The following is a 17,328-nucleotide window of genomic DNA, read 5'->3' on the forward strand; positions in this document are numbered from 1 at the left end:
GCCCACATCCACAATCAAAAATCTATTACTATTATTACATCCAACGAGTCTTGCATGTGAGAATTTTTTAATGTTTTATTATTGTTTTTCACAATAAAATTATGTATATGAGTCTTTTTTAAATATTAGTTTTTATAAAATGTTTCATTCATATTTCTTTGTCTTTAAAAACATGAAATTATATATATATATATATATATATATATATATATATATATATATAAAAAACAGAAAAAAATTACAAAGAACTACATAGAGCGAGGAATGTACGTATGAGGAAAAAGGAAGGGGGATTGGGGCATATATGTCTTTTTATATGAAAATTCCTTTGACTTGGATAAGTGACATATATAAAAATTAAAGAATTCTCAAGTTGCAAATGTATATATGTGTGTGTGCGCATATATATATATATATATTAAAAAATATTTAAATTTTTTAAACATAAAATTACACAGGTCTAAACAGTATATATATAGGCGATCGATCTTCACGCACGCTCACATAACGCGAACGTTGTCTGGGCCGCTGGATTTCAATCCAACTGCTCGCACTATTTAGTAAATGTGATATCCGTGCTTATCAACAATGTACTAGAAAAAAGTGGGATAAACGCAGATTTTTCCAAAAATTAAATCGATTAACTCAAATTAACACATAGACAATTTCTCACCGCAGCATTATCTTAATCCCTATCTATTGTCTGTCGGACATCTCGTGTACTTCCACGTAAAACTCTTTCTCATATATATATCTATATATACTTTATGTCTAAAAACGTATGTGTTGTTATTGTGGTTAATGAGCCGAGCACAAGCTCTATAATGTCTTTAACAAGATGAGCTTGAGCCTGACAAATAAAACTCGAAATAGGCTCAACTCAAATTGAGACTTGATTAAAATAGTGTCACATTGTGCTCGAGCATAGTAAAGCTTGAATCAATTCGATTAGATTACATCCCTACCAGTTGGCAAACTGACTTGGTCGTACAAACTTGGTGAACTCACACTTGACCATGAGGTGTTCACTTATGCCTAGCTTAGCAATCTCATTAAATCTCGTATGCCGACCGATCCGAGCACATTAATGTGAGAAAGAAAGCTTGAAACTAATGAGGTTAATAAAAAATAATTATAAAACATTTTAATTAAATTAAATATATAATAATAGATTAAAAGTACAAATTTTAATTAAATTAAACATTGGGAACATGCAGTGATTTTTCACTTTGACAATGAGTGGATATGAGCTGATTCAAAACCCCTCACCCTTGGTTGTATAGAGTATTATTCACTGGCATCACGCATTATACATTGGGTTAAAGGGTTGTTAAGTCACTATAATTAGTACATTTTTATATTTATTTATTCATTTGAGACATTTAAATGGTGTGCTCTTGTCACCTATTTTGAAAATAAAAATAAAAATAAAGTTTTTAAAGATGTAGATCATACATCCAAGGGCCAAAAGCAACGCACTTATGATGACCATTTCTCAAATATTTTATAATTTAATTAATATTAATAAAAATGGCGCTTTATGCGAATAAAAATCACCGAATCAAATGAAAACAATAATAATAATATTAAAGAATGTGATGGTCTTTTCTCAAATATTTTATAATTTAATAAAAGATTAATAAGGATGACGGCTTATGAGAATAAAAATCACGGAATGAAATGAAAACAATAATAATATTATTAAATAATGTTATCATGTTATATTTATTTCACATGGCACATTCAATGTGTTTCTTTTTTATTTATTTATTTCTCATTTGATAACTAAAATGTCGTCCTTGATGTTGGCTTTTATTAAAATCAAGTATCATTCCTTTCTTTTCATGTTGGATTAATTGATACAAGACACAATTCCTAAGGATGCTCTGCTTTTCCAATAAATAATGGAAACTTTTATTTCCCATTTCTTATTTTCAAAATTATTATTGAATATATATATATATATATAATATTTGAAACTAAGAATAATTAGAAATTTAGTTACAAGTATAAACGATTAAAATGGATAAAGCCAAGTGAGTTGTTACAAATCAGTATATGGTAAGGTCATGAAGTACTATAGCAATACTATTTATGCATTGTTCCAGGCCTATATATTTTTTACTAGATCTGAATAGGTCCTCTGTGGGAGGTGGTGTATTCCTCCCCTCCACAATTATATGGTAGGGAGATCATTCAAGTCACCTATAGTCTATTCTAGGAGGTCATTAAGCCACTGTAATTAGTGTATCTTCATTGTACCTATTTGTCTTTTGACAATGCTTGTCGGTTTCATGAAAAAAAAAAATCTCTAAATAAACATGCTCTAAACTAAACTTGAATCAAATGATTTAAATTAATACATAAAAATTTAGATCAAAACAGAGTAATATGTTTATTAGTATAAAAAAATTCATGTGATTTTACTAGTCAATATTTTAATCTATTTAAAAACACAAATTTTGGTGACTTCTGTAAGAAAAAAAAAAGGTTTATGATTTATGATATTAATTTAAGTCTGTGAGTTAGCAAATCATCAAATTTATGCTTAAAAACATAATTTATAAGATGAATATTATGAGTCAAATATAATCCAAACGTATAAACTCATTTAATTAAGTTTATAAATAAATCAACTTCATATTTGGAAATCAAAAGCCATTTATTAAATCAATAATATTCAAGTCAAACATAATGAGAGCATAAACCGGTAAACACTCAATCAATCAATTAGTGACTTGAATCATGTTTTTTTTAATTACATCATGGTTTATGTATATATATAATTCAGTAAACTCCGGCATTGATTACTGAGTAAATTAATCTAATTTCCAAAAGTAAGTGTTATTAACGTAATCCTTTACTGACTTATAGACTAAAGTTTGACTTTAAACCACAGAGAATTAAAAGTAATTAAAAAACCCAAAAATTCCCAGTCAAAAGATAAACACCATAATTTTCTTATTAGATAAGATCACCATGATCAAATAATTCTCATGTTCTTATGTCATTAAAGTAATAAACAAAGAACAAGAAACAAGCTTCCTTGCTTTCATGAACCATTTCCTCAAGACATATCCCAAAATTCCATGGTGAAACTAAGTTTGTCTAACATTCATACAAATAATACAAGTTGTTGAAATCATGCTTCTCATTTAATCGGACACACATAACTTTTGATTCAAAGTAAATATAGATCCTTAAAACATTTCTGCTCCAAAAAACTTTAACTTCACTTCAACTTAATTACTATCAATCAAAGTCCATTTTCGTTTCTTTTGGATTAATTCTATGAACCAAACTTGTTATCTTTTTTATTTTCTAACCTATTTGACCTCATCATGTGTTTCTTTCTTTTTTCTCTCACTTTGTTTTTCTTGTGGTTCTGGTTCTATGTTTCATAAAACAAAGAAGAAAAACATAAACAATTTCACACAAGTATACAATTATCCACTAGTTCTATAACTTCCACTTCAAGTGACTTCCTAACATGCCATCAACTCTACTTCCCTTTTTCAGTGCCAAAATCTAAGGACACCAAAACCCACTTCTTCCTCTCTTTCAAACCCATATAAATACCAGTATACCACCCCTACCCATACATATCTAGACATATCTATACATCTAGACACATCTTCTCACCATGTACTACTACTCTTCTTCTTCTTCTTCTTCTCTTCACAATCATAGTCCCACTAGTCCCAATCAAGCTTCAACATTGTGTCATATGGAGCCAAACCAGATGGCCAAACAGACTCATCTGAATCACTTACGTCTGCATGGCATGCAGCATGCACGTCCACCTCATCATCATCAACAATCTACGTCCCCGCCGGCACCTTCTTGATCAAACCAGTCACCTTCAATGGCCCTTGCAATACCAACCATATCATCTTCCAAATTGATGGAACTCTCATTGCATCATCATCTTACAGTTCTAAAACTCAACAATGGATCATGTTCGAGCACGTCAACGGCGTCTCCATCTTCGGTGGTACCTTGGATGGCCGTGGCCAGTCTCTCTGGTCTTGCAAGAATTCCGGCCGTGGCTGCCCCGACGGCGCCACGGTAAGTACATAAAATACAAGTGAACTACATTATAATTCGATCAAGTATATAAATACATGAGTATTAATTTTTTGTTTTGATAATTTTGAAGTCTTTGAAGTTCAGTAATTCAAAGAACATTATGATAAGTGGATTGTCATCGGTGAACAGTGAGTTGTATCATATTGTGATTAATGGATGTGAAGCAGTGAAAGTCCAGGGAGTGAGGATCAATGCACCGGGGAACAGTCCTAATACTGATGGAATTCATGTTCAGATGTCTAATGATGTTACTATCAGCAGCACCGGCATCAGGACTGGCGATGACTGCATCTCTATTGGCCCCGGAACTTCTGGTCTGTGGATTGAAGGCGTCTCTTGTGGCCCCGGTCATGGCATCAGGTAATTATTGTTCGGAAAAGAAGAACATATATGGGACCTGTGAGTTATAACCTCTAATATGTATAATCACTTGTTATAAGAGAAAATAAATAATTATCTGATGTGTATATGATACTTTATATAGAGTGTCAAACTCAAAATAACTAGGTAATTATCTGCAAATATTTCTAACAATTAATTATATCACTTGCTTTCAAGTAAAAAACAGTACTCTCTCATTTATTTTCTCACATATATATATATATATATATTTTTGTTGTACAGTATTGGGAGTTTAGGGAAAGAGGATGAGGAGGATGGAGTGCAAAATGTGACAGTGAGAAACACAGTGTTTAAAGGATCACAAAATGGACTAAGAATCAAGACATGGGGAAGACCAAGCACTAGTTTTGTTAAGGACATTATGTTTGAGCATGCAACCATGCAGAATGTTCAGAACCCAATCATTATTACTCAGAATTACTGCCCTGGTGAACATCACTGCCCTGGTCAAGTAAGTGCTTTAATTATTTCTTTTTATTATTATTTACGTTGCATGCATGCATGCATTAATTAACTGTGCATGTGATGCCATATTAAATTTTATACATATGTATTTGAATAGAATTCTGGGGTGAAAATAAGTGGAGTGACATATAATGATATACAAGGATCATCTGCAACACAAGTAGCAGTGGACTTTGATTGTAGTGGGAGTAATCCATGCAGTGGAATTGGATTGGAAGACATAAAACTCACTTATGGAAATAGCCCAGCCAAAGCTTCTTGCATTAATGCTGATGGTTCTGCCTCTGGCTTTGTTATTCCACCAAGTTGTCTTTAATTTTCAGACTTAATTATGTATGTATCATGTCTAAAGTTCATTTTGTTGGACTTTGAGATGTATTTTCCTTTTTTTTTTTTTTCAATTTTAATATGAGATCATTAGAGTTTAACAACATATATATATTTATATATATAGAGTTTGAAAGAGTATATATCATGCATATAAAGTAATATGGAAATTAAAGAGATGGAAGTCAACTTCAAATCATCCAAAATTAACGGAGAAAAGGTAAGAAGAGATGATGTTTGTCATATGACTTTGTGTTTGTTTAGACACTGATTTCAACAAAGGAAGAACTTCATGGTTTCTGAATAATAATGTACATGTTTTTTTAGTTTTAGAATTGAAAACATTACTATTTTTATATGTTTTTATGTTAATTTTCTTCTTATCAATTATAAAATTTAAAATGTTTTCCATGTCCTAGGGATAGACTAGAATATAAAAGAAAATCATCAACATTTAATTTTTAATATATTTATTTTAAAAATTTTTATGAAAATTAAAAAAAATTATTATACGCCCATATGATATCCTTTTATCATATATATATATAGAAAGTAGACTTTATCTAACACAAGTGAGTTCTAAGGAGCGCTGATAAATTTACAAACCACACACGAACACACTTAACCTAATAAAAGGTATGAGCTCATATGAACTTTAACAAGTTCACTCGGATCAATGTGAGATTGTGCTTGGCCAAGCAAGTTTATGTACGTGTGTAGGAGCAAAGTGTGGAAGAGCTCACCTAGATCCTTACTAGCTCATTTTAGTTAATTACTTGGTCATGCATAAGATTACCTGGACTTTTGTGAGCTAGCCAATATATATATATATATATATATAGGATATATTTTTATAAATTTGAGGTTTGGAAACTCCTTTTGAAATTTAATAAGAAATTGCATGTATTTTTCTCATTAAAAAGCAGATAATATAAAGAAAGAGAGGAAAATTCTCCAATGTAGCCATTAAAACAGAATCCTTAAATATCTATAACTTTATGGAATATTTTATTTTATTTTGTTTTATAGACCACCTCTTCATATATAGTTCCATGCATTATAATATTAAGATTGATGGGAAAATATATATATATAGGGATAACAAGTGCATCACAATCCATGTATATATATGCATATGTACTCTAGATAAATAGATAAAATAAAAAATCACAGCCATATATATATATATACATATACATATATATACAAGTTTTTTCACGTAATTTATATAAACTCATTAACCACCTCTTGGTCAATTAATACTGTATGTAGAGTATGTAGAGGCGAATGGAGGGGGGTCAAGGAGGTGCTTGAGCAACCCCTTGGCCCCAACCAACCAATACTATATATATATATATATGTAATATGTTAGAGGGAGTTGGAACTTGGAGCACCCCCTCTCTTCTCACTCACTCACTCTTTCTCTCTCTATATATTCTCTCTCTATATATTAATAACTCATTAGATCTTTATTTTTATTTTTCCAAAAATATTAATTTTTTTACAAATTAATACGAATAATTTAAAAAAAATAGTGTTTAGAGCAAAATTAATATTTATTATTTAGATATTTTATAAATTGGTTGATATAATATATAAAGATTTTTTTTAAAAAAAAATTATTGTTTAGCCTTCCTTTATTACAAATTAGTTTATATAAAATAAAAATTAGAAAAAAAATTACAAACATTTATTGGTTAAACCTGTGATTTTTATTAGTTAGAATATAACATATATATATATATTTAAAAATATTTATATAAATATTTTTTTATAAAGTATTTATAAAAAATTATTGTTTGGACCCTTAATTTTTTATTTTGTCTTTCATAAAAAATTATAAATGTATTGTTTTTTTTTTTTTTGTAATAATTGGATCGGCCAAATTACAATAAATATGTCTTTCAACTAATCTATATAAGCACCCCCTTTTATTTTTGCTTTCAGTTCGCCACTCGATCAGTATGTGTCCTCTGCTTAAAAGTCTTTTTGGTCCATTATGGTGTTGATTCAACTGAGTATAATGTTTGTGTTCTGCTAAGGAGGTAAATTCAAACCCCAACTCAGATGAGATCACATATATGTGAGATGTTAACTCCATATTTATGCACTTTATTAAGTGGCTTCTTCATATTTGTGAAAAAAAATTCATAATTATTCATAATGTATTAATTCAATTAATTAAGCATCAAAATTAAGAAGATTATTAGTGTTTAATTTCTAAAATGAACAGGTATAATTTAAAAATATATATTAATCCACCTAAATATTTTATTTTTAAAAAATAATTTTTTTATACATTCTATAGTTTATTAATTTCAAAAAAAAAGTAATGCTATTAGATGACTTATATGGTGTCCAACTACTCCAAATAATCTCTTTTTTAATCGGCAATATTTAAAAAAAAATATATAAAACAAAATAGGTTGGATGAAATGAAGCCTTAAATCTAATATCCTCTGGCCCGACTACCGATTCCCTCATTGTCGTAGTTCCAACTTCGAACTAAGGTTGTCATTCTTTAATTTTTTTTTATAAAAAAAAACTAGAAAATAAAATGAGAAATTAATTGTCCACGTGTACAGATGATCTGGCATTTGAAAAGTCAAACAATTTAATCAAGAAAGAGTAAGTATTACTACACGTATCTCAATGCATCCATCTCACCAACGATACCAACTGAACAGTTTCCTATTCCCAAATTCCCCGTTTCCAATCCCCTTACCGTTTCCCGTTTCCCATCAACCATTCTCAGCTGCAGTTACTCTTCTTCTTTCTCTGCCAGGCTTGCCACCACAACAACCACCACCATTACCATTTCTTCTTCTTCTTCTTCTTCTTCTTCTTCTTGGCTAATGGAGGTGGTTAGGAACAAGCAGGTGGTACTCAAATGGTTTGTAGTTGGGGCTCCAACTGAGAAGGACATGGAAGTGAGGGAAGGGAAGGCTGAGCTGAAAGCTCCTCCAGGATGTGGTGGGGTTGTTGTTAAGAATCTTTACCTTTCTTGTGATCCTTATATGAGGGCTAGAATGAGGGACAATTCCTCTTCTTACATCCCTCCCTTTCAGCCTGGTTCGGTAATTTGCTTCATCTCTGTTTTTTCGCCTTCTTGGTGTTTCTTGAAATGTCTATGATTTTGTTTGTTTTGTTTTGTTTTTTATGGTGTTGTGATTATGGGTTCTTGGTTTATACATGAGATGAATAATGTGGAGTTAGTGTTGTGTTAGGATTTATGAAACTCTTTTTAGTGTCTGTTTGGTGTTGTTGTGTGTGAAATTGGAGGTGTGATGGCATGATCTTTTAGTTATTTGTTGTTGTGATTTGTTTCTTGATTTTTTTTTTATTTTGGTGAATTATTTCTTTAGATAGATAGTTTTGATGGAAAGTTTCAATTTTTTAGATTTTTTAGTGTGAAATGAGAAGTTGGAGTTTGGTTTTTCATGAAATGAAGCTCTTTATTGAAGAAGCTGTAGTTGTTCTTGTGTTCCTTGGATTTCTGAATCTCTTTTCAATGCTTTTTTAATGCTTGCCAAAATTTATAATGCCTTGTTGGTAGCTCATGAGTTTGATATGTGGCTTGTCTGCATTTCTCAAAGACAAAATTAAAAATGAAAGTGTGATGAAGCACTTGTGGTTTAATCTCAGAACATTGAGTTCCTGATGTGTTTGTAAATTCTCCTCTTTTAGATAGATATGATGGACAATTTTGAATCCTTTTAGTGCTCTGTTCTTTGGTATTTTGATGATGATGAGATGTTAGTTGTCTCCTTGTGAGCCTGGTTGCAAGTGTTTCTTTAGTGAAACTTAACTTCTTGGTTTTGGCAACTCTATTTGTTTTTTTTATAAAGAATCTTTCTTGAAAAAAATTTGGGAATAATTTCCCTTGGTCTCAGCATTGATGATGAGATGTTGTGGTTTGGTTGTAGACTTAGTTTGTATTGTTTATTTAGTGAAATATAAATTTTAGATGTCTATTTTCAAATGATGTTTTCTTAGCAAGAACATAATGAATTGAAAAATAAATAAATAAATTGGAAGGGTACCATGTTTATCAATGCTTCAGTAGATAGTCACTGTACCTTTGCTCTTGAACATACTCTGCTAGTTGTTCTAGAATGCCTGCATGGTTTTAGTCCTACATTTATGCTTTGCATTGTCTTACACTTGAAAATTACTTGAATCTTTACCTACTTTCAACTTGCACAGTTTGTCATAATTTTTATGACCTCAATAACTCCATTTTCCATGTCATTGGCTTGTGGTCACTCCCATTTTGATCAGGAGTTTGAATGATCAAAATTGGATTTATTGAACTTTAAGTTTGTCATGTTTCATTTATTTATTTATATATACATATATATATATATATATATCTGTAGTGCAGGTCATAGAAGGTTTTGGAGTAGCAAAAGTTATTGATTCAGACAACCAAAATTTCAGCATTGGTGATTACATCTCAGGAATGACTGGTTGGGAAGAGTACAGCATGATTACAAGGGTTGAACATATTAAGAAGATTGAAAAGGATGATATCCCTCTTTCATTTCATGTAGGACTCCTCGGTGTGATAAACTTCTTCCATTTATTTCTATGTCATTATATTTTTGTCCGAATCATATCAAGCTTATATACTAAGAGAGATTTTTAAAATGATTTGTATATCCTGGGTGTTATGTCAGCAATGCTGAGTGAATTAGAACTTATCTTGAACACTCATATAAATGATTACTACATTTGTTTTGCAGGTATGCCTGGATTCACAGCTTATGCCGGATTTTACGAGGTCTGTGCTCCAAAGAAAGGTGATTATGTTTTCATCTCTGCAGCATCTGGAGCAGTTGGCCAACTTGTTGGGCAGCTTGCAAAGATTCATGGCTGCTATGTTGTCGGAAGTGCTGGCTCGAAGCAGAAGGTCTATGTCAACCAAGTTAACTTACATTCTCTGCCTTCATTTATCGACTTTTATCGATGTTCACAGCATGTTTATAAATTACGTAGGTTGATCTTCTGAAGGACAAACTAGGATTTGATGATGCTTTCAATTACAAAGACCAGACTGATTTAAGTGCTGCCTTGCAAAGGTTCGTATTAAAATACGAAATTCTTAGTGGTGTAGATACATGAGATAACATCATAATATACTTGGACATAGTTCAGGTATTTTCCTAAAGGTATCGACATATACTTCGACAATGTTGGTGGTAAAATGCTCGATGCAGCACTCCTTAACATGAGGTTGCATGGGCGTGTTGCGGTGTGTGGAATGGTATCATTGCATTCCTACACCGATACGGATGGAATACATAACTTGTTTACATTGGTACAAAAGCGAATCCGTATGGAAGGATTTCTTCAGAGTGATTACTTGCACTTGTTTCCGAATTTTGTGGAATGTGTTGCGAATTACCATCGACAAGGCAAGATTGTCTACTTAGAGGACATAAAGGAAGGTCTAGAGAACGCGCCCGCAGCCTTTGCCGGATTGTTCACCGGAAAAAATGTCGGAAAACAAGTTGTATGCGTTGCAAAAGATTGATTGAGTTGTAGTTCTTGCAATCTTCTCATGTATTGATCATTGTTGAAAGTTTGTTTCAAGGATTGGCATTATGCTGGAATTGTAATTGTCTCACTATTAAGCCAAAAATAAAGAGCTCTTATGCTATTTCTTTGCTATTATTAATTATTAATGGTTTTGTTACTAATATATCTATATATATATGGTGAATGTTCTATTTATTGTTATTATACTCCCCCGTTTCTTTTTAGTTGTCAATTTTACCTAATTCACATGATAGTTGGTTATCTATATTTTATAAAAAAATTCTATTATTTTATAAAACTATCCCTATTTAAAACTTCATTAGTGGAGTATATAATTTAATATTTAGTTGATTATGATTTATTAAAAATTATATAAATATATAAAATTAAATGATACATTTAAAAAGAATTATTTAATGTTATACAAAATTTTTAATATAACAAGTACAAAAGAACAAAGAACAGCTTCAAAACATGACAACTAAAAAGAATTGAGGGAGTATCTATCAATATCAGATTAAATAGCATTTTTGCCAAAATACTTTGGGACTCCAAATTGTATATAAACTTGTTGCATTTTGGAAAAAAATAAATAAATAAATTACATTTTATATGGAAAACAATCTCCACTATTAATGTTTGCCTATATATATATATATTAGTAAAGAAAAACAGGTAACAAAGAAATTAATTATTTTTATATATTTATAGGGCTGTAAACGAGCCAAGCCGAGCCGAGCTTTGCCTTGTTCAAGCTTGACTCATTACTATTTAATCGAGTTCGAGCTTCATTTTTCATGTTCAAGCTTGGCTTGTTGCTATTTTAACCGAGCTCAAGCTCTAACCGAGCTTATTTCGAGCTTCATGCTTGAGCTCAACTTGTTAAGAAAATTCGAAGCTTAGACTTGGCTCGTTAGCTTGATTAAGGCTTGACTATTTTTTTATATTCTATTTTTGATTTAGTAAAGTATCATTTAAAGCTTATTTAATGAATTATTATCAAGTGTGACTCAACTCGATTTGAGTTTGATGATCATGTTAGTAAAAGAATAATTTAAGCTTGTTTATGGAATCATTAATGTTTGAGTTCAAGCTTGTTAAAATCTTCATTAAATAAGTTAACAAATAATTACAATAATAAAAAAAATAAACATTGTTATTTAACTATCTATAAAATATTTTTTTGTAATATTATTAACGATCCGGTAAATAAGCTTGTTCATGAAACTATAAATGATTATATTAATAATTGTTACAAATAAAATTGTAAATGATAATATAAACGAGTTTTTAATTATACAATAAACGAGTTGTTCACAAGATTTAATGAGTTGAGCTTGGTGGTGTTCAAGTTTGGCTCGTTTATCTTACGAGCTCATTTAACTTAATAAACTAGCTGACCCGAGCTTTTAACAAGTTGAGCCTTCAAATAGTAGTTTAGAGCCCTATATGTGTGACTTAAATTGGCAATAATGACATAATCACATATACACCTTAATATATATATATATATATATATATATATATATATATATATGAGCTCACAACCGAGCTTATAAACAAGCTTGTTCACGAGCTGTGTTTACGAGCCAAAATGAGCCGAGCTTTCATCTGCTCAAGCTTGGCTCGTTTATTAATCGAGCTTGAAAATGATGCTCAAACTTGGTTTATTTACTATTTTTATACTCACCAACAACGTCTATTAGTACTAGTTCTTTGCATAACGCATTTGTTTTACTAATAAGGAGGGTTCAAATCACATGAGTTGGTAAACTTTAACTCCTAGCGTGTATCTTTGTCACGTGCTTTATTTTTAAAAAAAAAGTTTGCATTTTTTATATGCCCTTTTATACTTAATGAGATGAATGAAGTATAAAAGGGTATTATATATAGCTTATTTTCTAGTATGATTATTTTGATTTATTTTTTAAAATGGTTAGAAGATGATGATACCTTAATTAGAAAGGCAATAGAATATTTAAAAACAAACAAAGTGATGCTGATTTATGAGCAACTCCACTTGATCAAAATGCTTAAACAATACATCATCATATCATTCAAAGTATCATAATAAATTATTAGTCAGAGATTGAAACTTTGTTAAATTTTTAATTATTAATTGATGGCTGCTATAACTATTTTGACTCAAATTTTGGTTAGTTTTATAATAATTCTTACAAGTATAGTGAGTTTTTTTTTTTAATTATCTAGATATATACACACACACGAGTTCAAGAGTTCATGATCTCATGTAATTGTTTTTAATTAACAATATGAAAAATTAAGCAAAGTGGTATTGTCTTCTTATTTCTATGAAAAAATTATTTGTTCGATCATAGGACAAAAATAATTATTTTAATACCTTGTCAAAAATACAAAATGTAATACAAATATGGTAATGTATAATTAATTAATCATTATTTATGTGTACCACTTTATATAAATCTTGAGGAGTTATGGCCAATTAAAATTTGGATAAAGTTGTAGGAATGTTCAGAGGTAGAATTGGGCCCATTCATGAACATTGATGTTAAGGGCTTATTTCTTTTGTGGAGGCTTTTAAATTTTTTATTTTATATTATTTTTTGTCTTTCATAAAACATTTTAAATTCGAATTTCTTGTCTTTGTCTTTTTTTTTTTCTTACATGTTTATCCTTTAAAAACAGTAAGTTATATATATATATATATATTATATGTATACAAAGCTTTAAGTGCATTATTGGTCCCTGTATTGTGTTGTGTATTTTGATTTTTGCATGTTAAAAATCCACATCATCATCTTTTATTATAAACTATATATATGGTTTACTGTGGTTATCACTTAAGAGAGTGCTAATAAAGCAATATATTAATATATTTGTATTGTTTTTTAAATTAGTAAATAATGAGGTAGATATTAAAGACTTAGCTATTGTGATTTGCAAAGTAATTTTTTATTATATGTATTGATAAAATAAGTAAGCTGCTATTCACATTATTTACTATGTGTGAACAATTGAACCTTTCAACCTCTTACATGGGACTTCTACGTATAATGTTGGATTATACAATATTAGTTTGTAGAAAAATTTTTATTGATATTTTTTGTCTTTAAAAACATGAAATTATATATAACAAGAAAAATTAAAAAAAGAAGTACATTTTGTATTTCGTGTGCTCAAGCTTTGGCTCTTACACATAAAATTTTTTTTTAATAATAGGTGACAAACGTTTTTTTTATGAATATAAACAGTACTGAACAGTACTGGAACCCGAATGTACAGTATAAGAATCCCGGGTGAATAATGTATGAACAGTTGGAGAACAGTACTGTCGGGAGAGGGATTTGAGACCATGATCTCCTCCTTACACTTTGGTGTCATACCATTGGGTTATCCAATAGTTGACCTTAAACATAAAAGTTGGGTACACATTTTTTTTTGCAAAGATTAGATTCATGATTATTACAAAAATTCTTTACAGAAGAAGAAGAAATTCTTTGATCTTCCTCGACTTCTTTTTTGGGTCAATTACAAGACGATGGAGGAATGCGTATGGATGAAGAAAAGGGGGCATATATGATATATGTCTTTTAATGTATGAAAATTCACTCTGAATTTGATCAGTGTCCCTATATAAAAAAATGTAAAGAATTCTCGAGGTCCATATGTATGTATGTCTGTCTGTGTGCGAGCATATATATAAATTTTTTAGACATTCGTATATATATATATAATTCCTTTTACAGATATATACAATCAGAAATGGAGCTTTCAAGGCAGGGTCTGTATATTTTTTATAAATAAAAAAATATAAATGCGTATTTCTTTTTATTTTACTAGTTTATTTATTTAATACCTCAATGGCTCAAATGCTCTTCGGTCATAGAAAGTATATATGGGCCGCCTTTAGACTAGGAAAACTCATCATAGAAAACAAAATATCTAGAAATGCTAATTTTCTAAAAGTAAATAACTTTGATATTTAATTTGTATTCAAAGAAAATCAAGCTCATCTCTAAGACATGCTTGGGAGCCATATTCACAGCTCAGTGGTTTGTCTTTTTGAGAAGTATTGGTGTGTGAAGCTCACGTCTTGAATTCAAATCTAGTTAGATGTTGTAGTAATAATAGAGTCCCCAGTTATAAATACAGCCTGGCAGTCCAAACTACATATCAGTGAGTAAAATTGCACTAATCCAATGATCAATTCTCGATTCATGCTCATTACTGTAATTATGCTTATCACATTTGTTTAAAAGAAAAACACTCTTTGCAAAATATATAGGACCGTGATAAAAATTTTTTTAATTATTTTTAGTAGACAGTAAATTATATAATAAAAAATAAAAAATATAAAGCAGGATTAATAAATATAATAAATAAAAAAAGCTAAACCAAAACTATTTTATAATTTTTTTAAAAGGACAACAAGCGTTACAACAAGGGTTTTACCCTCACCAATACACATGTCACATAAGGGACTTATTTTTAATACCGATAATTTTTATTTTTTATTTTTGAAAAGATAGATAAACCACTTCTATTAAAATAGAAATAGAATAATAACCCCCAAGAAACAACTTGGAGACAAGAAATTAAAGAACTATAATAAACCACTAGATGTGGCAAAACAACAAAAGGAAGCCAAATACAAAATACAGCGAAGAGGAGAATGATGGTCCCCTCAAGACCCCAATGTCATAACACGAACTTTAGCCCGTACCCAGGTCCTGAACATCCTCATAAGTTGGAACCTCAGCAGAGTTCACAGCAAGAGGTCCTAAAAACTCTAGACTTCTGCGAATGATCGTCATGAAGTCAATCAACTTCTCTTTAGCACCGCTGTAATGTAACAGATGAGAACCATAATAACAACATACGGTCAACTTTCAAAAGAGTAACATGAACAAGCAAGGCAAGAGCATTAAAAATACGATCATTTCTAACAAGCCACACATTCCATACAATTGCTTTTGTAAAGTCTCCCATAACCCTTAAAGGTCGGCCGAAACCGACATCCTCCACGACTCCCAAAGCGAATTTATAGAGCTAGGTGGCTCTGGCAAGTGCAGAAGGTTGCAAAAATAAGCCCAAACAAGTTTAACAAAAGGGTAATGCAGGAAGATATTTTAATGCCAATAATCACTTGAACTAAGTGATTTTTTCATTTAAATAAGTAATTATGGGGATGGAATGATAAACATAGAAATAAAAATTTTAAATATAAAAATATTTTTTAAAAAATTATGCATTACAAATTTTTAAAAAAAAAAAGCTCCTCTATAAATTTCTCTGCTACTTTAGCATGGTAATATTATTGTAATTAATAAATATAATGAGGTAAATTTCATGTAATAATATAAGTTTTATGTTTTATAGAAAAAGAAAACATTTAGCATATGATTTTGTGGGTATAATGGTAAGCAAATCAAAATCTTAAATTAAATTATATATATATAAAAGAAAATTATGAATTGGTCCCCAACTCCCAAGTACCAATTCCAAAAGAAAAACTGACTTTAGGATTGCAACCTTATCATAATTCATGGATGTGATAAGGTAAACTTTATGTGATTTATTAATCTTTTTATAACTTAATTAAACAATATTAAAAATAATGAAGGATATGGATAGAATAATAAGTGTATGATTTAAATAAATATTTAAAAAATATATTATGATTTAGGGGCTTGAGAAACTTTTGGCTAAGACCGGCCCTATATATACTTTGTAGGAGCATTTAAAAAGACTTATTTTTATAAAATTAATTGCTAGTATGAATTCTTACTAGGCTATGCCTTGGTTCCTTTATTTTTTTTTTTAGTAAATAAAATTTTAAAATATTTACTATTTAAAAAAAATCTTTTCACGTACGGATGGCAACAGGTAGGGTATGAATAGAGTATGCCAAAACCCTTACTCGTACCTGTAACCCCTATCTCATAACCGTACCAGTACCCAGGGTACAAAAAAATCATATCTTTGTACCCTTACGATCAGGGTACGGGTATACCTGCAGGATACCCGCTTACACATTCAAATTATCAAATTAAATTTAAATAATAATAATAATAATACAATGTTTAAACACATGTTCATAAATTTAAAATTAGAAGTTGATATATTTATTTATCTTAAATTATTTATAATCACATGAAAGTTATAAGTAACAAATTAATATATATAAAATTACAATATCTACTAAATTATATTTTATATAGTTTCAAATTTAATAAATATCAAGTGAAATTTTGAATATAAAAACATTATAAGTTATCCTTGTAACCAATTGATTTTTTATTAGTATTTTATTTTTCAAAATGTTTTTATAATCTATAGAATAAATTATTATGATATTATTTTTTTATTTGTTTTATAATATGAAAAATTTTTAATTTACTTGTGATTCTTAATATATATATCCAAAAAATATTATGCCATAATAAATATAAAAATAAAAATAAAAATTAAATAAAACTCAAAATAATATATTAAAAGAAAAATTTAAAAGTATTATTTTCA

General features: G+C 29.6%; 2 protein-coding genes across 2 annotated transcripts; both read left to right on the forward strand.

The window, feature by feature from the left end:
- Positions 1-1,016: 1,016 nt before the first annotated feature.
- On the forward strand, positions 1,017-5,357 carry LOC120258771 (polygalacturonase-like). The gene is made up of 5 exons (XM_039266206.1): positions 1,017-1,061; positions 3,700-4,068; positions 4,160-4,449; positions 4,714-4,942; positions 5,054-5,357. The coding sequence occupies exons 1-5, from the start codon at positions 1,017-1,019 to the stop codon at positions 5,270-5,272; spliced, it is 1,152 nt and encodes a 383-aa protein (XP_039122140.1). The 3' UTR covers positions 5,273-5,357.
- Positions 5,358-8,106: 2,749 nt separating this feature from the next.
- On the forward strand, positions 8,107-10,956 carry LOC120258422 (2-alkenal reductase (NADP(+)-dependent)-like). The gene is made up of 5 exons (XM_039265832.1): positions 8,107-8,360; positions 9,668-9,845; positions 10,029-10,195; positions 10,282-10,364; positions 10,441-10,956. Exons 1-5 carry the CDS (start codon positions 8,139-8,141, stop codon positions 10,817-10,819), a joined length of 1,029 nt encoding a protein of 342 aa, XP_039121766.1. The 5' UTR covers positions 8,107-8,138; the 3' UTR covers positions 10,820-10,956.
- Positions 10,957-17,328: the final 6,372 nt, after the last annotated feature.

The sequence above is a fragment of the Dioscorea cayenensis genome, chromosome 4 (genome assembly GCF_009730915.1).
Source record: "Dioscorea cayenensis subsp. rotundata cultivar TDr96_F1 chromosome 4, TDr96_F1_v2_PseudoChromosome.rev07_lg8_w22 25.fasta, whole genome shotgun sequence".
In the NCBI taxonomy this organism is placed as follows: domain Eukaryota; kingdom Viridiplantae; phylum Streptophyta; class Magnoliopsida; order Dioscoreales; family Dioscoreaceae; genus Dioscorea; species Dioscorea cayenensis.

Excerpts from the sequence above, each read along its gene's own strand:
- LOC120258422 (XM_039265832.1), top strand. The coding sequence starts at position 8,139 with ATGGAGGTGGTTAGGAACAAGCAGGTGGTACTCAAATGGTTTGTAGTT. Across the intron at positions 10,196-10,281 it reads GTGCTGGCTCGAAGCAGAAG|GTTGATCTTCTGAAGGACAA; the intron begins GTCTATGTCAAC and ends TAAATTACGTAG. Across the intron at positions 10,365-10,440 it reads TTAAGTGCTGCCTTGCAAAG|GTATTTTCCTAAAGGTATCG; the intron begins GTTCGTATTAAA and ends GACATAGTTCAG.
- LOC120258771 (XM_039266206.1), top strand. The coding sequence starts at position 1,017 with ATGAGGTGTTCACTTATGCCTAGCTTAGCAATCTCATTAAATCTC. Across the intron at positions 4,069-4,159 it reads GCTGCCCCGACGGCGCCACG|TCTTTGAAGTTCAGTAATTC; the intron begins GTAAGTACATAA and ends ATAATTTTGAAG. Across the intron at positions 4,450-4,713 it reads GGCCCCGGTCATGGCATCAG|TATTGGGAGTTTAGGGAAAG; the intron begins GTAATTATTGTT and ends TTTGTTGTACAG.